Consider the following 25,774-nt stretch of genomic DNA (forward strand, 5'->3'; position numbering starts at 1 on the left):
AGTCTTTTGGACCCCGCTGTGTATTTCTGTTTTTTATTACAAACTAGCAAAACATATCGAATAAGAAAAAATGTAAACACATTTTACATTTGTGCAAGTGTGCCAGAATGCAGAATACAACTCATTTATTCCCATTTATGTAAAGTTCCTGTCCTTCCCGTCCCACCCAGTAACCCTGTAATGTCTTTATTCAGAGAGAGACGCTTCCGTTCCTCTCTAATTAACCGCCCGAGTGATGGTCACAGTAATCCCTCAATCCAGTTGATTTAGACACAGATGATTTATCCCTGCTCGCCCGTACAGAAGTGGGACTACATGCACGACGTCCCCTCTCCCTGTGCCTGCGTGACGGTGGCATAATCTACATTTTTTAATCCATGCGAGCACGACGGGCCGTAATCACACTTCCCCTGAATTTCCGGCTGAATTACTCTGTGAGGAAGTGGAGGCTTGTGTGTGTGTGCGTGTGTGTGTGTGTGTACAGGCAGAGTGAAAGCTCTACATTAAAGATGCATTTGCAAAGTTCAGTATATTTTCCCTGACATTGTTCATTAATTTTACTCTTCGACAGGTTACTTGTCACTCAGCAACACAGCCGCAATCACAGCATGTCAACCTAAAGAGCGAGCAAGAGCAGACAAGGTTGTTCTCTCAGGTAATAACTATAATCAAGAGGACGTGTTCCCTCGGTGAATCATCACCTGCAGAAAAGGTCAAATATGCATTAAACGCGTTAACCAAGCGTTCAGCGAATGGAAATTTAATAGTATGATCAAAATCAGTCATTAAAAGGTCAGGTGATTTGTACACTGAAAAGTGGATCCTTCTAAAATAGTTATTACAATTGGCAGTTTGTCCCCACGGGCCCATAAACAGCATGGGAACGAATGCAAACTTTGTGTTTGATTAATGGTTTCATTGTGAATTTTGTCCCGTGTGCTTAGCGACACAAAGCAAGTCAAATCTGAAGCTAAGGGAGGATCCAGAACTCTTTAGGGAAACAATGCCCTGCTCTTAAAATGGGTTCAACGCTGCACATAGTCGAATGTTTATGTGTCGCCAGACAGAAACAAAATCAGGCAATCACACGTCCTACCTGTAAACCTGTATATTTGGGCCTTTTAGCCTCACGTTGTGCGAACATGTAACCACTGGCACACAAACACATATAGATGGCTTCACATTGGCTTTTTTAATTTGGTTTTCTTCCCAACATTACATTTTTTCTTAGGACACTATTTATTGCTATTTTTTTATCTTTCATAGCTCAGGGGATGGCGTTCTCATTTGTGTTTCAGTGAAGTTTGAACTTATTCTCACATGTTTCTCCAAAAATCGCTTAGGAGAAATCAAAACAGAAACAAATGCAACAATTGTTCAAAAACATGAAGAGTATGGAGGTGTGAAATGAATGTAGACTGTAGAGGTAAAACAATCTGGATTTGGGTATATTTCAATTTTATTTCCAAGCAAAAGATTTCATTTGCTCTTCATTTTATCTCAAAACAGTGGGTTCTCCAGGCGCAAAATGCAAACACGTTTAAATACTCTCTGTAACCATAAATAATGCCAAAAATAACTTTCCGTAAGTGCCTCAAACAGAATACTGTGACGTCTCTAAATAAAAACAAACAATCACGGCATGTGAGATTTAAACGTTATCTTCTCTCCACCTGAAAAATGAAATATTACACCTGACAGGCGAGCCACAACTTGTTTTTCACAGCAGAAATCATTACATATTTAAAAACACACATGTACAGTATATAGTCTCTGCAAAAAGGCATTTGCATTTTTGAAAAATGACTGTGTAACTCAATAATCAACTGTCCAAGTCAGCAGAATTACGTCCAGTCCACTTTGCATTTGGGTCCCGATCACTCCGTCTGGGTGTATTTTGTGAAAATGAATGTCTGACCGTAGATTACACCTTGCAAAAGTGCAAATTTCTCTTTCTGGAGGTCATTACAATAATATCCCCTTTCTGTCGACCACAGGAGCTCTCCAACAAGTCCAGGCTGGAAAATCAGCAATGTATGAGTCACAGCTGCAAAATCGTCACAGTGGTAATGCCTACTGACAGCATGATGTGAGCCGTGGGGGAAACCTCGGGTTCACATGTTTTGTAGTTAACCTGAATCACCTTCCCGTGTGCATGTCTCGAACTGCAACTGTAATGTACACTATGACCTAAAGCATGGGGAAGGCTGAATGTTTCCAAACACTTTCCTGTTGCCTAGACATCACAACCTCACATTCGTCTTTGTAGCGCTCAGCTTTGCCCTTTAGATGTCTTCAGAGGAAAGATCCAGGTAACCGCGCCAACACACACACACACGCACACACACACACACACGCACGCACGCACACGCACACGCACGCACACGCACACACACACATAGAAGAGGCACTTCTGTCTGTGGAGGTGAACAATGATACCTGTTCTCTTGGTTCCTGCTCTTTGGTTGCTCAGGTACACATCAGTGATCACTCATTGAACTGCTGTGAGAATCTTCCATAATCAAATGCAAATAATGTAAGTAATACGGCGGAGAACTGTTGGAGTGGGTTTCCACTGCCCTTGTTCAGACTCTCGGATGTTGAGGTGGAGAATTCCTGACCATGCCGGTAATGGAGATTAAATGAGGGTAAACTGAAAGCAGTGTGTGGTTACCGCGGAGTACAAAATGTGCTGGCATATAAAGATATTGATTACCCGTCTGCATAAGAGAAAAAACTGACATGTTAACATTGCATAATTCAAATCTGAAGGAAGTTGTGACCTATGAAGCGAAAATGACTGTAATCCAAACACATACAGGTAAATAACGTGTTCGCCGTGTCAGACGTTTGATAAATGTGTACAATCTCCATCATTCTGGTTCAGAATGACCAGCATTTGTTAGTACATTTCTAACATGTCCTGTTGGTTTCTCAGAACTTGTACTGTGCTCCTCAGGGCTCAATTTCTCACACTACAATTTAAAGTTTGACAGCTGGAAGAGGGCAGAAAGCATACCGCTAAAGCACAAATATGCACACGCATTCACACATGCACACACATGCATTTTAATATGCTCTAAATATCTCACGCAGCCAAAACAGTGTCAAACGTAGAACATCTCATGAACCTTTATGAAACCCCAACCATCACCAAGAGGGTTCTCTAGTTATAAAGTAAAAAAACAAGTTTGTGCATGTGCGTTATTTCATTTCAGAAATAGTGTTTGCATTTAATATTAGGTGATTTATGTAAACTTTGGAAGGAGGAAAAATGTGGTACGCATTCCAAAAACATCAAATCAGATTGGAAACGTGGAAATGAATCCAGCTTATAATTGCAACATGTTCAAATCTGCTTTCTCTGTTGATGCACACAGACATGCCCGTACATACAAAAACACTACAACATGCAAATTTTGTGGTTAACATAGTTTTTTCTTGAGTGCATTTACGGTATGACTATAAACATTCTTTAGCTGTTAAACTAAAGCATCGAGGTAATATTTACATAAAGTAACATACACTGCACCCACATAAGTCCGTACTCTTTGTTAAATAAGCAAAAGCGAGAGGGGCGGCTCAAATATGTCTCTGGACAGTTTGGTAAAATGTCTTAATGATGACAGCACCGGGACCACAGCGGGTTCAACAGGAGCCGGTGAAATTAAACTCTGAAATCACATTAGATTTAATCAAGCTGTAGTAACCGAAACATCAACACTCACCGTCTGCAGAGGTGTTTAGACTAGGCCATTAAATTTCAGGGAAAAGATAAAAAACTCCTTTTAGAAATCAGACTGCCAAAGTTTTTTTCACATCTTGTCTGTCTCATTCACTCTAACAAATGCGGTGGATTGCCGGTCAGACATTAGGGGACAAATTGTGCTTGATTCTAATGTATTGAAGGATATTAGGAACTGATAAACTTTTGAGGTTTTAATGAAATTATGAAATGAATTCCACTTATTGAACTAGAGACACTTACGTCCAAATGTTTAGGGCTTGAAGTCAGTAAAGGACATTATTGATATTGACATTACTGAATACTTTCTTTTTAGGAAATCTGTTAAAAGAAATAAAGACAGAAAATCAGAAGAAAAACTGCAATAACATGACAAATCTGAAGGTTTCTTCTAATGAGTAAATAAGATCTTATATAAAAATATTTGTTTCGCAGTAGTAGTGGAAACTATGGTTGACATTTTATAAGGATTAAGGTACAATGATATTTTGGTGCCCATAACACAATGCTGACCATTATGTGGTCTAACAAGTTTGCAAAAGCAGTTACATAACCTCAACCCACCCTGACTTAATGATGGTGCACCTACTGTCAAACAATTATAAAAGTAACGGGCTTGCAGAAGGGAGTGATCCACAGAAGAACTGTCTCATTCATTCATTGACGTCACTCGGGAAGGGGTTGGACCGTGAGAATCGGGAACACACAAGGACAAATGGACTACAGGTGGCTTCAATGGGTCAGTCCACTTGGACGTCGTGTGTGTGTGTGTGTGTGTGTGTGTGTGTGTGTGTGTGTGTGTGTGTGTGTGCGTGTGTGTGTGTGTGTATGTGTGGGAAGGGTAAACCCTACGGTATGGGGACAAAAGGTCCCCACAAAGATGGCAATATCCAAATGTGCGTGGTGCGTGCATGTGTGTGTCTCAGTTATTTCTCTTAGACATCAATAAGGTTAAATGGAGAGCAAATGGAAAGTTTTGCTGAAGTTTCCTGTGTCTCAGATATGTCTCCTGAGATAAAGAGGCAGAAATCTCACAAATGTGTTTCAAAAGAGATCTCAACATTGTGTCAAACTGAGCTCAGATTTGTCATGTCTGGAATCAAAAGTCAATATTATTGAAGATCTAAAAATGAATGCAAACATTTCTCATCAAATATATACAAATCCATTTTACCTCTACTATTTAGGCCTACATTCATTTTACACCTCCATACTTCATGTAGCCTATTTTAACAACTGTCTCATATCTTTTTGTTCCTAAACCATATTAGCAGACACATCTAAGAATAAATCGAACTTGTAATGAAACAAGTAAGAACTCTGAGATATCAAAGAGCAACCTCTGAGCAATAACATCTTTCTTTTGGCTAATTCTGTCAACCTTATTCACCATCTCTTACACACATCTGAGGTCAGCCGCTCATATTGTGTGAAATCACACTTATCTTTCACTCCCACTGAGTGCTCAATGTCATCTATAGGAAATGCTGTTTTATAGATAATCATGTTTGGAAAACCTTTCGAGCAGCTCCTGTCCTGCTCCCAATAGCAATGATGAATACAATCGCAAATGATCTTATCATTATACCCAGAAAGGTGTATGGATCAGGTCTCTTTTGTATCTCCCAAAAGAACATTACCACAATGACCTCTAATGTTATTAAAGACAGACAGAGAATGAGAAGATGACGCAGTTTCCCAGTGTCGCACACTGACAATATCAAAATCAGAGGCGAGGAGCTTTAACCTCTGAGTCAACCCATCAATCGTGATGTCACCGCTGTCACTCGAACTCTGACAAGCCCTCTTATCTCTGTCCTCTGGATTATCAGTCATCTGCGAGCAGAAAAGACACCACCGTTTTATTAGACAAAACCATTCACGTAAAAGAAAAACTCTCTGTCAGCACTTCAGTAAGTTTTGGTAGTAGGTGCAGGTAAAATGAAACATGCCTGTCGGATGACATTCCTTAACACGGGTGTTGAAATAAACCTTCAGCCGAAGATCTAAAATAACAATTATCTGTGGGGCTAAGTGTCCGTAAATGAAAAACAAGATTATCTACGTGAAGGACAGACAAATCTCCCTCTTCACTTCTCTGTTTAAAATTCAACGGAGCAAAACCAGATACAGTTGCGAATGATGAAATAAGAAAGAAATGTTTAGATAAGATCCGCTTTGTTGCTCGCAGCCAAACACAACAGTGTATGCCACCCATGTCCCGAGGAGCAGCCGCATATGCAGGTCTCCTTAAACACATGCTCCTGTCGTAAGATCACCTTTGAGTAGTTAGCATGCCTCGGCCACATCTGATCACGAGGTTAATCATTAGTCACTTGGTATTTCAGTCAACTCCATGTAAAATGTGGGCAGGTTGTGATCCATCCAAACACCAGAGGGCAAAGAAGACATGAAATACAACCCTGATGCATGCTAAACGTGGCTACAAGAGAGAGGGAAACTTTGATCTGAAGGGAAACTTGAGGCTATGCAGAAGACCCAGTGTGGCGGTTTGGTGAGGATGGGGGTCGTTTTCAACACCTAGCTTTGATCCTGGGCTTACGTTTCATAAAATTGCTCTTGACTGTCAAGTCCAGGTAAAAACCCACTTGCCCATCATGTGTGACACTGCAACCGACACACACGTACACGCACTCCAGACTTTCATCATCACAAACATCAGAGCACCTGCTAATCTCGCTGTCTGTTAGCATATATCCGGCGAGCGGGATGAACTCTCCTAAACCAATGGCCTCTGGTTCACCCGTGTCAGATTATCAGTGTTGCATAAATTGAAAACAACACAATTCATCGAGTTTCTTAATGACATCGCTGCCAAGGTGACCACCACAATATTTTCTACAAACTGATTAAATTACTCTTGGACAGGAAGCAAAACCTTACGGAGGATTTTGGTTGGGTTTACTCGCTCAGAGAGCATCAGATATTTTTGATGCACGACAGCACCTTTTGTTTTCTGTAGAAGAAAGAAAGTCATCAGGTTGAATAAATGTCCTTTGAAGCACAAACTTCTTTTTTTATTATTGGTTATACTGTACATGTCTATCATTTTTTGCGTATACATAACCAATTTTTTCCTCAAATCTGAGCTTCGGTTTACACTCCAAGCACACACACAATTTATCATACATCTTCAATAATATCTTTGAACAGTAAGTGAAGATGGCAGTTTCCTTTTTGTATGTATAAAGAAAAGAAAATATTGTTAAATATATATTAAAAAGCATGTACGTTTGTTGTTGTGTTCAGAGTGTAAACAGAAGCTCAGCTGAGTTTTGGAATACTTGGCAATAAATGACACACGGCAAATGAGCACAGCTTACCGACGAGCCAAGAGTTCCTGTAGTCAAAAACGATAAGATCAACGAAATATGAATAGCGGATAGTCAATGTTTGCTTTATTTGCTATGTAGATATTCTTCGTTTTTTCATTTTTGCTCACTGACTTTGAAATATTATATGAAGTGTCTATAGTGTATGGCATTTATGTTCAGACATGGCACTTTAGCGGTGTAACAATAAGACTCATTTGACAGAGCCAATCTGGAAACCCCCTCTCACAGACTTGATGCAATTTCAGTACCGCTTAACTCTGTAAGCTAACATTTCCCACCGGGCTCTGACCGCTGTGTGTTATCTGTCTCTTGTGTTGTAGCAGTATTGCTTAACAACTCTTGTATGGTATTTGGCTCTTATCTCAATGGGCAATCTAACCCCGTGGAGAGAGCACTCCATTCTCCTCTCACAGCGGCCCGGCAGGTAAGCTGAACCCGGGCCTTGAGTTACTCTGCACTCTCTGCCTTGCTTTTCAGGTCAGCGGTCTGCACCGTGTGATTCGTCTCTTTCTCCGGGCGGACAAAGAGCACAAGAGAGGCCCTGTCTGCAGCGACGGGCACGTCCCAACCCCCTGGCGGTTCGGACCCGGCGTCGGGTCTCCGAGAACTCCCTGGTGCTCGCGTGAACTCTGCGGTGTTCAGTCCATCTGAAGAGAAACGCTTAAAATACAAAGCGAGTTGCAAAGAGAGTTGACAAAGCAGCGATGCTTGAGAGCGTGAAAGGGAGGAGAGGCAGTGCGGGCCGGTCTGGACCCAAGGGAAGAGACGCGGCGAGGAAAAGACTCAACACTTCCACAGGAAATGAGTCAGGGAGAGGGGAGGAAAGACCACCAGTGAACGCCTTAATGTGAGAACAAAGTAAATAAATGTGGCGGGGCAGGAACATTTCCACGGCCGAGGTGCACTAGGACGCTGTTTAAACACGAACGTGACACGTTTCAGCACATTTTCTATCAAAATCCTCTCGCTCACATTCATTTCCAGTTGCTTTTTCACAGCTTGTGTATTTAGCCTCGCTGGTTTCGTGTATGTGTGTTGACATGTACGGCTGGGGTTGGTTGGGGTGACGGTTGTAATCGGCCGGGCCAGAAACTCGATCTGCTGCATGGACAGCGATGCTTTCACCTACCGTGTTCATTCCCTCTCCACGATACGTCTTTCTCACCTTCCTCTGTATCCATGGCTTACTGCGACACGGGGCAGAGATCAACGCCCTGACGGCCCCGGGGCCCAACGGTCCAGGTGGGAGACATCTATCAAGAGAAAGGAGGAACTCTAAGAGAGACACAGGTGACTTTAACAATGCCTAAACTGGACAGCTAAACAACACACACCATTGTATAGGATCACTCGAAGACCATCTGCGCTGATGGTCAGTAGCGTCTGTCAAAGCATTTGTCAACATAGCTGACTATCGTTTATATTTCGTGTATACAGCTGTGAAGTCCTCGTGTGAGTGAAGACATGTTACGTAACGGCTTTACAGAAATCTTTCAGCGAAGGTAAAGCTCATGCATGATGAAATCCAGCATTTAACGCATAATTCACCATTACTCATCCATGTAATACCTAAAACCTCTCGTGGAGTGCAGTACACACAAATAAACGCAGTGCAAACAGACCATCACGCTTTGAAATGAAATATATCAATATTTGGTTTATGTATAACTCAGCGACAACATAAAGACGCTTCACATACAATCATCTTAAAACGCTGTTTTGATATACTTGGTTTGCGAACTGTCAGCGGGCAGATGAACTGTGTGGACTACTCAACAGGTTCCCCATCATTAAAAGAAATAAAAAAGCAGACACTTAAACGGGGAACTCCTTTAACCAACCCCAGGTGCCTGCATTGTTACCATTCTATTGTGATTTTTTTGTGTGACATTATTTCAAAAGCAAGAGCAGTTATGTATGCTGAGGTTAACATTACCCAAAGTGTATGCAGGTAAGGTGTGCCCTGCATTCCTCTCTCACAAAACACACACACACACACACACACCTGGCCCAACCTGAGGACCCGATTCACTCGCAGTTTTGTAGTTCCAGACTCATGGCATGCACACGAAGGAGTATTATAAAAAACTCTCATTTTAATTCACCAAAAATGATCCGTTTATTAAGCGTTTGACGTTGTCCAACAGAATTTCAGCAGTCCATCACATGACCGATGGTGCACAATGAAACATGATTCTCAACAGAGCAGCGTGTCCGCTCAGCCAGTACACAGTTGTTGTGATGTGGAACTAAACAATGGCAGCCGGCCTGTTCGAGCACAGCTGTGGTCCCGCTGCTTGTGATTACAGAATGGAAATGTATCATCATTATCAACATCCTTTCTGCTTTTATTGCTGAGCAACTGTGAATGTGATGATGAAATATGGAATGTTTGTGAATCTGACCCATTCCTTGTCCATCACATGACAACTTTTTTAACCTTGATTCTAACCCAAACATATTTTTCTCCCTCAGACATGCTAAAGTGAATGGAGTGAATGAAGGTTTACAGTAAATAAAGTATGTTGCTTGGGAATCGAACCCGTAACCTTGGGATAGTTAGCATCAGCATGTGGTGTGGTTTGTACACGTGTTTGTTGTCATCAGCATCCTGTGTTTACGGTTTACATTTTCAGATTCTTCCATACTGTAAGTGCATTGAGTTGTTTGTGCTTGAGTAAACTGTAATAGTTAAATAAATTAATTCCACATTAACTTTACATCAGTGTATTAGGAGGCATGCAATCTCTCTGCAGTATTTTACTTGCTGGTTTCAATGTGGAATGTGGATTGGGTTAGTAGTCTGTGATGTTTTAAGAGCAAATAAAAGTACGGGACTGCCACATGTCCACTGGGATATACTGCTGCTGAAACAGATATATTTTTTGGCAAAAGCAGCATTCAAATCTTAAAATAAAACATTGTGACAGGCAGGCAAACTTGAACAGTTTCCATTGCTTTCCATCGACTTTTTCACAGAAATATTTAAAATGTGTGCCATGTATGGACCGCCTCATGAGGACCAACATGACTGTCATATGTTTGTTGCTAAGAGACATGCACCAGTCAGATACTGGTTTGATTTATGTTTGTCAACAATGCAATGTTATTAAGTAAAATGACAGAAAGCTTCAGTGACTAACAGCAAAAAAGGAGGATTATAGAGGCTGATGTGTGTTTCCCGTCACACCTGCCCTGCCCATTAGAAAACCCTTTCCCATTCTGTCTGCATGCTTTGCATAAATATGAGGATGTCTTTATAACAATCAGTTTGAAGTAAAGACGTTGAGTGCCTTAGAGCTAAAACATGCCTAGGTTTTATGAACTTTACAGCAATTCTGCAGAGTAGGCTACATGACAAATACACAATGTTCTTGTACTTTCTAAAGCTTCTTTTGTATGACACAAAGCTTTTCAAAAACGAACCATGATTTTTACTAAGACGGTTACTGTGTAGATACTATAGTACACCACAAATTAACCATGGTTTTGTTAAAGTAACAATGGTTAATATTTTTAAAGGAACATAGAAATAAGTCCTAAAAAATAAGTTACTTCTTTGTTGCTTTGTTGTTTGAACAAAAAACGGTTTAGATGTTGAATAACTTTCGTTAAATCTTTATTGTTATAAACAACGTGTCCACGTGATCAACATATAAATACACATATAAATAGGCCTATACATAATCAATATTACATAATCAACGTTTACATGTACTTTAATAATCAAGAATAATATATAAAGTAACAATAGTTGGTTATGTTTTAAATAAAAAAGTAAAAAGTTTTTGAAATGTTACCAGTGCGTTGTATTTGAATAAAGAGAGAACAGCATCGCTTTGGACTAAGCACAGAAACCCCATAAAAGCCATCTGTCCATGCTCGATGTGTAGAGGAGAGTAGAAGATTACGCTTGTTGCGATAAAGAGAGAGAGAGAGAGAGAGAGAGAGAGAGAGAGAGAGAGAGAGAGAGATCTGTGCGCTCTGCTCGCCAGTAAAGCCTTTCGGCACGCACTGCGCGCGTTCTATTTGGAAACTTTCAGAAAGGATTCGTCATAAATTCATCACCTTCATGTCGGCACTGCTGAATATTTACTCACCGATGCTATGGTTACCTTTATTACGGTATGTGTTTGTCTTTTAGACTTGTTTCTTCCATGTATGGTTTGGTGGGAATCAGGAGGGCTTTTGGCACCGTTGCGCGTTAGCGCTTGATCTCCAGTGCATTTTCCGCGCTCTTTATCATTGAAAAGTGGCTCGGTTTTTTCTTACAATACGTGGACTTCAGTTGGAACACTGTGTAAAACAGAGTTTTGGTGTTAACTTGTTTGTGTCACTGAAACTCTCTGTGTGTATTTGGGAAGAATGCGAACTGCTATGCGCCCCGGGCTGACTTGAAAACCAGTACGGGCAAATTCAGTTCTTACCTTTCACTGAATGCTCCTCTCTTTTATGCACAAAACAATAGATTGCCAAGACAACTCTCCTTTCTCTTCCAACAGCCTTTATTTGCTTTATGTCCTACTAACTATAGTCTATAATCTAACTGTCTAGAACTTTTGCCTAACTTTAACTTTTCCATATCGGTTCTACAGACAACTACACATCGATTTTTGTACCACATGTTGTGAGTGCACATGTAGTCTTACTAATTTAAAAAGATCCAAATAATTCAACAGACCAACATAAAGTTGAAACTGAATTAAATGAAACTGAATTAAATTACATTTACCACTTTGAAACTTTTATATTAACTATTTTATTTGTATCTGTTTTCCAAAAACATTCCAACGCTGGCTGAGATAGGCAGACAATCCCTAAAATAGCTAATCCACATAAATCTGTGTTGGAGAGTTTAATCCCTTTGAGTTTTTCTATTAATTCAAAATGTATTTGTTGTTGCTCTTCCAACTCATCTGGAAGTTGCAGGCATGTTTTGTGTATTATACGGCTCTCTCATCTCTAGTCTGCTTCTGCTTGTGTTTCCCTGCTGTGTGTGCGTAGGGACGTCTTGTGCAGACATGCTTGTGGAACAAGCGTCTGTCAAATAGGATCTGACAAAGACAAATAGACTAAAGGGTTAATTCACAATTGAGATACACTGGTGAATGTCTCAAAAGAAATACATGACTGTGGGGAACCTTTTAAAGGCAGAGGATGTTCTCTATTCTCTTAAGAAGTCTAGTCGACAACTTAATTAAATGAAGTGTTCAAAATAATAGTATATGTGAAAGAGTTAAGGGAGCTAAAATTTCTTTAGCTACACTTTCTAATTCTGCAATCTTCTCAAATTCAGACCAAGTCAGTTTATTTGATCAGAATACATGTTAGATCAGGCCCTGACGGAGACATTGCACAGATCGCACACAATAGCTGTTTAGTCCACTAACAGGATAATCAATTCACTTGATGTGATTTCATCTCGGTTATTGCTGCTTTGATGCACAAATTCTGCATCTGTCCATGTGCTCCTGTGCGCCAACGCGGGTTAATGTGCATTGGCATAGGAGGCCTGAAGTCTGCAAGGGTAAATTTTGGGTGACAGCTGTATTAAACTGTCTCTGTCAAAGTACAATAAGACTCATAGAAACAGCAGATATATGTTGGCTGGAAATACAAGCCCTATTAAGGGGTCTCATCAACTTTATCACGGGTCACTTAAAACCAAAATTTATCTCAGTCTTTTTTGGTCACTGTGGGAAATGTACAACTGTGACCATATATGGTGCTCTAGCATCCTCTCATTACCAAATGTATGTCAAGTTAAACACATAGGTAGCCTAAACATGACCTGAATCACTCATCATTAATGAATTAAATTATATTTTTACTATATTAACGTGTACAAGAAGCTTTCTGTAATGTAAGTGACAGATGGCAGCCGGGCCTAAACACACGATTTAGCAGGGTTACGGCCAAAGAAACACAGCTTTTCTTGGTAACTCTTAATTTCACCCACAACATTTAATATTCTTAAGATGCACACCTACAAAACCTAATGTGAACCAATATGGAGCATAGTTTTTGTGAAAGCATTTCAGTTCTTCTGTCACGTTTAGCCATGCGATATCATATCAGCACAATTCAATCCACTGGTAAGGAAGCGTGGCATGCTGGGAAGTCTGATTATATAAAAATGGTGAAATGTTGCGGTTTGCCAAGTGGTTAAAATAACAGGTGCTGTTTTGACAAGGGAGGCTAGCAGAATTTGGTTTTACAGTTTTTTAGTATTACCTTGTCAATTGGAAAGTTCAAGAATCCAATGTAGAACCCCTTACATTCACATGTTGGCATTTATCCATAGTGAACATTTATTAATAAGGATTTGTCTTGCAACTTTTGCAAAAAGTGCCATACAAAAGAAATGCTAAAAAGGTTGAATGCTCCTTTATATTGCTATTTTTCTGTTCTTATTTCTGCCCTCATTTTTTGCAGACAAACCACAATTAGGTCTATAACTCATAACTATAACATTGAATGGAATAAATGATTATTTGTATCAGAAATATTCTGCATTTTTAGTGGTTGCTGTCTGCATATAACATATTACTGAAATATTTAAATGTACTCATTTGATGAGTTACAAGTGTATCCAACCTATAGTTTCTCTTCATTTTTCAAGTATGCCTCAACATGCCCAGAATACATCATTTAACCCATCTGTTTCAAGCGTCTTTATATATTAAATCGTTTGAGATGTATCTAACAAGAATCTAGGGTAGACACATTAATGCATGTGAGTGGTCAATGACTGAACGTTTGTAATTTGTTTGCTTGACAGTGTTGCTGTCGACTGCCAAAGCCCCATCTATCAGTTTACATGAAAACAACCATCTAACTTGATCATGTTACAAACTCCAAGATGTGTTAATTACACTAACGGCTGTGTTTGGCACGGTTCTTTCAAAAGACTCCAACTGTTCTCTCTTCATGTTTGTTTGTCTATAAAAGGCAGTCTGGACACTAATCATTTCAATACCTCAAGCTAATATTCTGAAAACGTAATGAAGAAACAGTACCTGACTTACACAACTGCTCTTTCAACACTTGGCAAGCATGTCTGCGTATTGAACTTTATAATGAATTTATTTAAAAGCATTAAAAAAAAAATCCAATTAGCCTAAAATTAACCATGATGTTATTGTTTTGAAGCTGTAAAAGGTTTTATTTAATTTATTTGCAGAAAATTACAAATAATACATTTTCGTAACGGTAGGGCGTGGATACTGTATGTCGCTTTGAAAAATGTTTCCACTGGAAAAAAAGAAATTCTTATTTTAAGCATTTTTGTTTTGTTTCCAGTACAAATATTAACATTTTTAAATCAAGAAAAAATTACTTATGATATAAAGTCTTACATGCTAAAAAAAGATGTGAGTTTTTGCTTGTTACAGTTAAAGGAAATAGCTTACAAAGAATGTAATGTACAGATTATTCCTCTATGCTTCACATGACTCTTACAGTTAGATCTATTTGAAAGATTTTAGGCCATGCTGGGCTTGTAATGGATTTTAAAGACCAACAACTTCTGAGCTTTTGTAGGACAGTTGGGGGTGTTGTTGTATTAAATTACGCTTGTCAAAGAATATATAACATGTTCAGAACTTAGCAGAAACACACGGTGACTGAAGGAACTGTATTAAGGGAGGCGTTGACTCCAGCTGCCAGGAAGCCCAAACAGCTGTGATGCGTCCCATACTGAACACAACACATTTGGTGAATGACACAGGCACGAGGCTGTGGGCCGTGTTAACATACACATCTTTAACTGGAGGTCACCTGTGATGGGATCGATCTGTTTACAAGGTCTTCTTTGTTATGTATCGAGTTTGGAGCATTTCCATTTGAATCCGGCTGAAATTCAAAATAAGATAGCATTCAATCCTCCCTGGTTATAAACTTGTGGAAAAAATACATACTGTGGTTTCAACCCATGGTTGGGTCAAATACAGACAAACCCAATCAAGCTTTGATCTAAATTTGAAAATGAACTTTGAAAATGTTCATATTTACCCAACCATGGGTTGAAACAACCCAGCACTTTTAGGAGGTTAATGGTCATTTAGGCCTACAAGTAAACTATTGCAGCTGAAATGTTATCTACAGAACATAATATGCAAAAATGTTATATAGAAAAATCGCATACAAGCCCCTATTTGCTCATGATGAATGTTCGGACACTGCCGGTTACGTCTTACACCTTCATATGACTGTACATCCATCTTCTCTCCGAGTATAAAGATGTGCGAGTATAACAGATGGAAGTTGGTGTATGTTGTTGGTCAGAGATGGAAAGGGTCCAGATAAGGGGGTCTATTCCCTCTTTTAAGGATAAATCTGGAGGCAATTTGACAGCATTAGGATTTAGACTCTCTTCTTTGAAAAGCCTGGGTGGATTTCTTTCACTGGCATCAACTTGGCTCGCTCTTTAGGAGCACAGAAAATATGTTCGGTCTTCCGGTTTGATGGTAGGATGAACTGCATGACATTTTGGACAATGATGTTTTATATGTAAAGACATTCAGATAGTTTAAGAACATTCAATAGCCCCCCCCCCCCCCTCTCTCTCTCTCTCTCTCTAAACGGTGGAGATATATACAGTATATATTTAATATATTAAACTCAGGAATGACAGAGTCACCCAACAGCAATGTGAAAGACTGAGAGTGCATAAAAAAAAGACGCATAAAAGTTGTGAAATAAATCAGGCTTATCCATCATGTATTCGTTTTTAACTGATCCTAAAATACTTGTAAAAAACATTAGTATAGTGTTGTTTAAAAAAGAATATAAACTTTGATCTGCAAACCTTGAATCAATCTTTTTTTGGCCAGTTTGTCTTGTTTCAAATTTCTGCAAATTTTTGCAAATACAAAAACTACATTTTCATTTGGGAATTTTTTTTCTCTAATTCACAGAATGAAACAAAATGATAATTTAACATAAACACTTAAATTCAGAAAAGCATAAAATTATTTTAGAGTGGTCATTTAATTTTTTTTGCTGCTGTAAATATGTATTTAGTACATTGCTAAGGGCAATGATTGACTGTAGATTGCTCTTCTTTAGTTGAACACATGGCTCTTGCATATGCCCGAGGTCTAATGCTTCTCTCGAGATTACAGAGGCCGTCTGACAGATAAAAAGACCCCCAGGAATGAGCAACTTATCTCCCCTTACCAGTAAACTTTGATGCGTCCTGCCGCACATTCCAGACAGTCTCAGTTCAGACTGATTCATTCTGATATGATCATGCAAAATATCTCTAACAGCGTAAACTGACACTGCCAAATATTTTGAGTAAATATGTCAAACTATCAATTCATGCAACGGATGTGTGCACGCATGTTGAGGGTGAAACGCAAGCGTATACCCACAGCGTGTGGGGCTGAACAATGTGTTAAACGGGCAGTGTGTGGTGTGAAGGCCGTTGCTAATCTCAAAGCAATCCTCTAAGAGTTAAAAGCTCAGGGGGTTTTAAGCCTCCTTGCTCAATCTTACTGTAGATGATGTGCGTAGGTGGTGAAGAGGCCTCGGTGCCGAGGACACTGACACAGCGCTGTGAGGGATTAGCACCTGTTGTACATGAACATGCTATTGTTCAGGCGCAAACTGAGTAGTAACTTGTATTAAACAGGCCAGACGTATGCAACTTACACCCATTGCATCTCATCGAAGGAAACTGTTTCTGGGGATTAATGCCAAGGTGCATAGCGAGTGAGTGGCCTAAACCAGTTAAAGGAGATCAAGCACCAGATTTTGACGTCTAATGCTCCTGTGTCCTGAAATAAGACTTCACTAAAAGTGATCTACTCTTTCATGTAGTTTGCTATTATGTCATTATAAAACATTGGCATGTGTCCTGCGTAAAGCCAGCATTTTAGTTTACCAATGGCAGAAAGATGGCCCAAAGGCTCATACTCATACTCATACTGCTATCACAAGACTTGTTATATAAAACCTCCACTTTATCAGTAAATCGTCATCACTTAGATCAAACTGATTGCAATGGTGTGAGAGTCAGTTCTGTAGAAGTGAAAGGAATTTCTTGCTGTCCGAAAGCGGTTCATTTCTGGGGTAATTTACTTACCATGCACCTAACAATGCTCTTCTGTGTTCGTCACAAACCAGAAAACATTTAGTTAGGGAGGTTGTTGGGTTTCTATTCCTCGCCTCGTCCTCTATGGCTCGGTGGTGCCGAGGAGCAGTGGTTTTAGAATAAACAGGTCCCAGGGGGAAGTAAGAATAATATCCCTCTGATCTGAAGAGGATCAGTCCACTCCTAGAGCCTTTCTCAATTCCGCCACAACCTGACATATATGTGACAGCCCAAAATATCTTGTGTGTTGTTCTTTACATAACTTTTATAGCTCAAAGTCATTTAAGATGTATCGAACATGGTGCTAAGATGGCTAGCGGCATTAGAAAACAAACGTCTGACATCCACATTGGAACCCAATAGCCAGTCATTGTGTTTTGCAGGTGAAAAAGTCTTCTGCTCTTGCCATTTTGTGATCGTTCGATGTACACAGCCCCTCCATATTCTGACCCAATTTAAATGGATTAGGGCATCAACAAATTCGGGCACTTCAAATAAAGCAACCCGGAGTCCATTAGCTGACCAGGCCCTTAAAACAGCCTGGTGAGGTCTTGCTACGATGTTGTTTGCGGAACCGCCGCCAGTGAAATGGTCACAGTCATTCACCAGCCAAGCACTATTTTGAATTTGGGTCAGACAGATTACCAGCAATCGTTTCGATCACAGAGGGTATTTATACCGCAGATGGGCCTATTGCAGTCATTTGGATGCTGTGCCAAATGTGGATGTTTCATCAATAACAAGCAAAATGCATTATGTACTGTTTGAGTGTTAAAAATAACATTAGAGTGGATGAAAGGATTTACAGAGGTCAGTTGTGAGTTTGGGTTTTTATTTATGCCATGTAATATGGTTACCGTGATGAGAGAGTAACCCTAGAGACCACAAATATCCTGTGTAATTTTGCAACAATATAAAAACATTTTATTGTATAATGTTTGTATGTAATTATGCATTAACCATTACCATGTGTCCTTAGAAAACAAACCACAAGTTCATTGGCACTATTCACAGAAGGAAACAAAATCATTTTACTTTTGGAGTCTCTCATTTAATCCATATGCTGTTATTTACTCATGGAACACAATAAAACTTTCAAAAACAAAAACATTTCTTTTATCTCATTCTTTTAGCACATTTTTTAAAATAACAATTTTTGAAACCTAAATATGGACATGATTTACATTTTTTGATCTTTCAAGATGATTATCAGTTAGTACTTTAGTTACTAATTTTGGTCATTTGCGAAACCATTGGATGACTTCAAAAGGCCTGGAATGAAATACACAAGTCTTATATGGTGCTTTATTGTGTTTTTTTACTTAACATGGTCATTTTGAACCGGCGTATGAAAAAGACCTGCATAAAAACTTTCTTTTTGTGTTTCACAGATGAAACAACAGCATGCGGGTTTGGTTTAGTGGTTTTGTTGGTAATGGTTGATGATGAGAAACTACTTTCGCTGTTGTCAAAAGAATTATACAGTTCACCTGATGACCATTTAACATGGAGCTTTACATTAAACAGAAGTGTAAGCTATTTTGAGTCGACTGTAATCCAGCCCAGCTGCAGCGGCGAAACGGTTTGATGAGTGAGTGGCTTTGGCTCGCTGCTTAACTAGCATTTGTGATATTAGAAGATAACAGAAAAATCCTTCACCGCCGTCTCCCCTTCCAGAGCCTCTTTTCTGGCACCTTCCCCAAGACGAGCAGTTTGTGCTGCTGTTCTTCCAGACAAAGACACTTATGCACATCTGTGCTCCTGCGAGACCACAACTTCCTGCATTTACTTAACGTGACAGCACACGGCACATAAAGAAACACATCCCAGTTTTTGTTTTCAAGTGAGTTTTTGAACGGATGAAGCCCTAAATTGCGTTTTGTTTAGCCATGGATCGCATTAGTGCATCCAAAAGGTCTGGTGATGTTTGCGGTACATAAAGAAATGCAGCTAAGTATTGTAGAGCAGTTAAGAGGATGGTAGAGGATTATCTCCTCAAACATGGTCGAAAGAGATTCAAGAGCGTGCATTCCTATCAGACCGTTTGGTTGCGCCATAAATCATGTTGCAAAAGAAGACTTTAATGTGACCGAGTTGCTCATTATGGGTAATTTTTGAAGCTTAATGAAGAGAAACCTCTTTAAAAGCTTACAGGACATAATCAAACATAGCCAAGCATTTGATCGCACTTAAGAGGATGAAAAAGATTATCTGGTCTAGAGTTTCAAGTAAGTTTCCACGCTGCACTCACCTGAATGAGTTTATATGGGAGCAGATTGATGCATATTCTCGTATCTTTTGTATACGATTTTTATGAGGTGTGAGATGCAAATCAGTACTACCACTGAAGACTTCAGCACGAAAGTGTAGAGGAAGAGGTTTGCTGTTTTTAATTTAAGCGTACATGGGAATGTTACAGAGAGACGTAGTTCATTGCAAGAGCGTATAAACATTACAAACAATCTGTAATCAATACACATACATTCTCATGGGCTGTCTAGTCGACTTACATCAACATGGAAAAGCAAGAAAAAAAAATGCTCTTACCTTTTTATAATCTGAAGAAGCTTTTTGGTCACAAAGAACCTTTTGTGAAACAGAAAGGTAGAGGCATGTGGAAAGGTTCTTTATGGAATCATTTAGACAAAAAAGTTTCTACTAGTGCATCGTGCAGCTGCAGCACCTTTATTTTTAAGAATGTATGCACAAATGCATAGAAAAACAAAAAATATACATACACAAACATGCATTGACTGCAGTTTTATGTGTTAATATAATTTGTTGATCCTTTGTTTCTGTTGGAAAACAGTTGACTTTGCTAAACCCATAAATCTGTTTAGTTTTTTATTGTTATTTTATCCAAATGCTTATAAAGTGTTTTATTCAAATTTCTGTCTACATATTACTGGTCATTGGTTCACTTGCTGAGAATTTTATTCGTTTATTTGACTGATTTTACTCGTGCACCCCTTACCCCCTCTGTCATAACACTTTTCTTCTTATCAATTTCTTAAATCTTAATTTTCTGAATCAGTTTAATTTACCAGTATCGCACGTTGGTTTGTGAACCCCTGACAGCTGCTGCAGGGCCATTAAAAAAGGCAATAAAAGTACTGTCGAGTCATTTTCCACAGCAGTGCCTGTAAGGTGACTTTGTCGCATTGGCCCTATTTTTTGAAGCTGTAATTGCAGTCATCTCGCCAGCATCATCCCTGCCAAAAAGTGAAATTAACAGTGTTTATAGACCAATAATGAGGCCAGAGCGATTAACCATCTCTCCAGAGCGCCGGAGGTCACATTCACACCCGCGTACATTCGTCCTGTCCGATGTCTCATCTGCAGATAAACTGAAACATTTGTAGAGTTTGTGAAACAAAGTTTGTACGACTAAGTTTCATGGACAAACAGACATAACATATTGTTTTGACAGCAGTGACGAATGCTTTTCAATAAAATTCAGGTGAACTACTTCCAATAGATTTTTACAGAACATGGATGCTTTGTATTCATTTTCGTCACCAAAGTCTAATCTCAAAACAATCATTTATGTAACGACATGATATTTTTATCCACCCTACTCATACCCCCTAAACCTTAAGGAAATGAAGTGTGGCTTTTACAGTGTGAGGCATGTGGTTTTTAAGTGATATAGGAACATTCAAGGCAGGTCAGGGAGCATAGAGGATATTTATTTTCATTAGCCACCAGCGTTTTCCCCAAATCTCCTGACAAATGTAGTGTTTGATGTAGCAGCTGTAGAATAAGTCCCGAGCGTCTGCAGCATCTCATCTGTCTCATCATTAGAATAGCTCTGGTGAACTCTGCACTGATTTCTTTAGTTTAATGTCACTCAGAATGTTATCAGTCTTAGTTTAGACTTTGCTCTGTGGAACACAAAAGAAGATATTTTGAGAAATGTCTCTGTGGTTTTTGTCCATATAATGCCAGTCAATGGGGACCAGTGTTGTTTGGGTACCATCGTTCTTCAAAATATCTTCTTTGGTGTTCTGCATAAGACATACGGGTGACATGAGAGTAAGTTTATGATTAAGCTTCATGTGAATTATTTCTTGTTTGGCACAGTCTTACCGAAGTGTATCTCCTCCTCCTCCACAGATCTTACAGGTGAATCTAGTGATGTCCATCCTGCTGTACGTGATGTTCCTCGCGTACCTCTATGGTATCTCGGCCTCCACGATGGACAAGCAGCGGCCCACGCAGGATCCCATCAACACGTTGATTATAAAGCTACTGCAGGCCGACATCAGCCGCAGCCGACAAAAGCAGGACGAGGGAGCCCCGGATTCACATCCACCCACCACCTCCAGCACAGACTTGGAGGAGAAATTCAGCTCAGCCATATACCAACCTGTGACGGACATCACTATAGAACTGCTACGTCAGCACAAGCGATACAACTCTCCGCGCGTGCTGCTGAGCGACCGACCACCTCTCCAGCCCCCGCCGCTCTACCTCACGGATGACTTCGTCAGCAACCAGGACACCAGCGGCACCAATAAGACGCGCCAAAAGCGTTACATCCAGCACAAGAGCTACAGAGGGGAGTATTCGGTTTGTGACAGCCAGAGCCAATGGGTGACAGATCGGACCACAGCCATGGACATTCACGGAAATCCGCTCACCCTTACGAGTACCATCAATCAAGGAGGGACACCTGTCAAGCAGTACTTTTTCGAAACAACCTGCCGGAGCACCAAGCCCTACAAGGGCGGCTGCCGGGGCATCGACGACAAGCACTGGAACTCTGAGTGCAAAACGACGCAGAGTTACGTGCGCGCCCTCACTCAGTCCAAAAGTGGGATGGGCTGGCGCTGGATACGTATAGACACTTCGTGCGTCTGCGCGCTCTCGCGCAAACATCGCAGGACGTAAAAAACCCCTGCAGTATATTGCGCAACCTCTCCGCTTTATATTTTTCCCTGGGGGCTGTAAATATATAAATTATTTAAGTTATATGGAATGCATATAGTTTATACATGACTGTGTATAATGTATAAATATACTTATTTATTTATAAGTCATCTGCAGAGGAAAATCTTTAAAAAAAGACACAGAAAGACTTTTAATAACATGCAATGCCATTGAGGAGTGCTGCGTGGTGAATATGTGCCTTGTTCAAGTATCAGAGGACACTAGACCTGGATCTTGGGAACAGTTGCAATGGAAAACAAATCAAACACAAATCGCTCAATATCAACTTCAGTATTGTTCATCAAAACCAGTTTTTCTACTGAGACGTGCTGCCAGTTCTCATTCATGTCTGGGGAAACAATTGACAGTCTAGATGTTGCCGTATTTGTATGCAAACATACAGTAAATATGTATCAAAACTGCATGAAATACCTAAGAAATATATATATTTTTCTATCACTTTGAAAACATGATGTTAGTGACTCATGAGCAGACAAAAATTAAATGTACCTCACAAACCGCTTGGCATCACTGAAAGATTAGTCACGAAATATATGGACCAAGAAGTAATATAAAGTATGGTTTAGGCCCGGTTTCACAGACACGGCTTAGCTTAAGCCAGGACTATGCTTTAGTTGAATTAAGATATTTATGTCGCCTTTATAAAAATGCCTTAGAAGAACACATTACTGGTGTGCATCTTGAGACAAAACAATGGCACTAACATATTTTAAGATATTTCTGGGCAAGTTATATTGAGTTAAGACAGGTCACACATTCATTTTAGTCTGGTAATAGCCTTAAGCCTTGTCTGTGAAACCGGGCCTTAGTGTTTCACAATATAAGATCTTGTGGGGCTGGGCAGTGTTTTATTTTCAATGGTATCCCTTACAAAAAGAAGTTGCTATTATAGTATACCTATCGCTAGTATACCTTCAGTCTACTTTTATGTACTTACACTTACAGGTATACTAGTACTAGTATTTACATAAACTACACTCACATTAAGTTAAGTTCATTAAGTATACTAAACTTTATTAGGTAGACTTAAGCATACTAAGGGATACACACATAGTATACTCATGGCTTTTGGAGCGTTTTAAGGACGCAAGTGAAATGTTGGCTTTCTGGTTCACAAAACACCAATCATAGGTGTATATAAACAGGCCACAGCATGCTGTCACCTTTACCGTGTCGGACACATGCTAACATAGCAGCAATGATTTGATTTAGTGGTATTACGGCCTAGAAATGCAAGTGGACGAAGCCAAACATGAATACATAAGAGTTTAACGATCCCATCGCCCACATGGTCTCTCGTTACCGTTGTGCTGCTTATTAGCCTTAAAAAACGAACTTAAAAAAGAAATAAACAGACTCCACCCACTTGTCACACCCCACCAGAGACCAAACTGACCACCCACCAGCTATAAGCTTTCTGCACATTCCGGTCGGACCAGCCTCTTTTCAATACTATAACTTTACAACAAAAAATAAAAGTGAAACCATCAAACAAGAGCATCACGTAAACAATGGGACTACAAAACGGGCCACTGCTAATGACACCGTAGTCTTTCACAGAGGGAAAGCTGTTTAAATCCATGTACATACGTGCAGAGCTGGGATTTCTACATGTAATCTCCTCCTTAAGAGGGTTTCCCTCGTGTCAGACTCATTTTAGGAGATTTTGCCTGTGGACTGCAGGTATGAGAACACTTGCCATCATTTCTCACTGTTCACCGGCAAGACCATGCGTCAATGTCTTAAAAAATAAATATGCATATAGAGCACATACCTGTAATGGTTAACATAGCTAACCAAATAGAATTGGAAAACCTTTATTGTTTTGAATCACTATACAATAAACATTACATACCCAAGACAACACGTTTGTGAACAAAAATGTGAGAGGTGTTAGGAAAGACAAAGCGTGGATAATACAAATGAAACACGGGTTACACCGGGTAGATTTACGTTCTTTATTTCACTTTTAGGAATCATCGGCATTGGCACAACAGCCACCTAACTCAACCCAAACTCGACTCCCTCTCGCTCTTCTTTTTCCCAAGAGCCCTCGCTGCCTTAAAGGGGCAGATGCACAAAATAGCTTTTTAGCTGAACATTAAACTAGAGTTCAACATACATTTCTCTTTTAACATAAAATAGAAAAAAAATAAAAATAAAAAAAAATAATGAATTGACACAATTAAGGTTACATTAGCAGTAATATGAAGAACTGAATTTCAAAAGCCATTTGGCTTGGCTTTTGTCAAGACTCACCTCTGTGATGTTTAATCCCAGGTCATCTCTGAAGTGTCCCCAAAAAGCATCAAATGCAACCCAAAGAAAACTTCAAGGATGCAGAATTGGTCATGTACAGATCAGAATATACGACTAGAGGAATATTGTTCAAACCCATTACAGCATTGAATGAAGTGCCAAGCCAGAATGTCGTCTAGACGGCCAGACAGAACATAAAGCTTTAATAACTCCCAATCACAAACCGTAATGTTGCTATTATAAAACAAAATGTTTTATTGTGCTTTAATGCTTGCCGACAGACAGACCGTTGCATTTTAAAGGAAAAGGGTTATCGACTAACAGAAAAGCACAAATGAAAGTTTTGTGATCTGAGGATGCAACAAACCTATTCTATATCCGACATTTCAGTTGGCTTGTTCTTGCTTTTTTATTTTTATCCTTCCTTGGAGAAACAAGAGAAAAGCTCAACACAAAGTCAATGCATTCCCCATTACCAAGTATATGACTCAGAATGGCACCAAAAGCATTGCCTTTCTGTTCAACACTTCAACTGTACACTGGATTCTGTTCACTTTGTTCACTAAAACATTCCCATGTCTTTGTGGTGTGCCCTGCATACTTGCTGCTGAAAACCACTGGAACCCGTCTTAGAATGGACCACCGGCCATTGCTTAATGGATGCTGTCTCTATACTGAGAAGGAAACTGTGCCAAAAACACACCAAACTTTATTTTAAGGACTTCTTAACATTCAGACATGAGAATTCTTCTCTGGTAAACCCCCGAGTTTCGTAAAGGAGCAAAGAGCCGTTCATTCGGTTGTCATTGTTTAGTGAAGTAGTTTATTTTGGCTGTACCCATATCTCATTGTTTGTACTTTTTGTTGAGAGAATAATTTATCTGATAATGGTCTCTGGAAATGTCTATTTTTCTCGTGCTGATACTTGAAGAAGCACTGTTTATCTGACCTGCATCTTTAATGCAAAGGCCTGTGTGAGAATTGTCTGAATAAAGTTGTTTTTGTAATGTTTTCTTACGGATTATGTCCTTTTGGGAATAGAAATATATAGCGTGCATGGGAATATTGTTAGGAGTGGCTTTTCAATCAAGAAGGAGTCAGAAAGTTTAGTCCACTTTCACAGCATCTTATCTTATCAGATAAACATTGATGGGTGCACTTGAAATACCAAGGATCTTCAAGAACTTACCGCAGGAGCATAAATACAGTACAGCGTCCACGGGAAGAAAATAGCTCTGGGAGATGATTAGGATTTAATACTCTTGTGGTTTGTTCTTAAGCACAAAGACTCGTTCTGAGATCATGAAAAATCACTGGTGAAAGAAACATTAAATGAGGTGAAATAAGGACAACTAATTCAAA

General features: G+C 39.6%; 1 protein-coding gene across 1 annotated transcript; it reads left to right on the forward strand.

The window, feature by feature from the left end:
• The first annotated feature begins 11,093 nt into the window (after positions 1-11,093).
• ntf3 (neurotrophin 3) lies at positions 11,094-25,423 on the forward strand. The gene is made up of 2 exons (XM_057324823.1): positions 11,094-11,226; positions 21,317-25,423. Exons 1-2 carry the CDS (start codon positions 11,209-11,211, stop codon positions 22,091-22,093), a joined length of 795 nt encoding a protein of 264 aa, XP_057180806.1. The 5' UTR covers positions 11,094-11,208; the 3' UTR covers positions 22,094-25,423.
• Positions 25,424-25,774: the final 351 nt, after the last annotated feature.

The sequence above is a fragment of the Triplophysa rosa genome, linkage group LG24 (genome assembly GCF_024868665.1).
Source record: "Triplophysa rosa linkage group LG24, Trosa_1v2, whole genome shotgun sequence".
NCBI classification, from domain to species: domain Eukaryota; kingdom Metazoa; phylum Chordata; class Actinopteri; order Cypriniformes; family Nemacheilidae; genus Triplophysa; species Triplophysa rosa.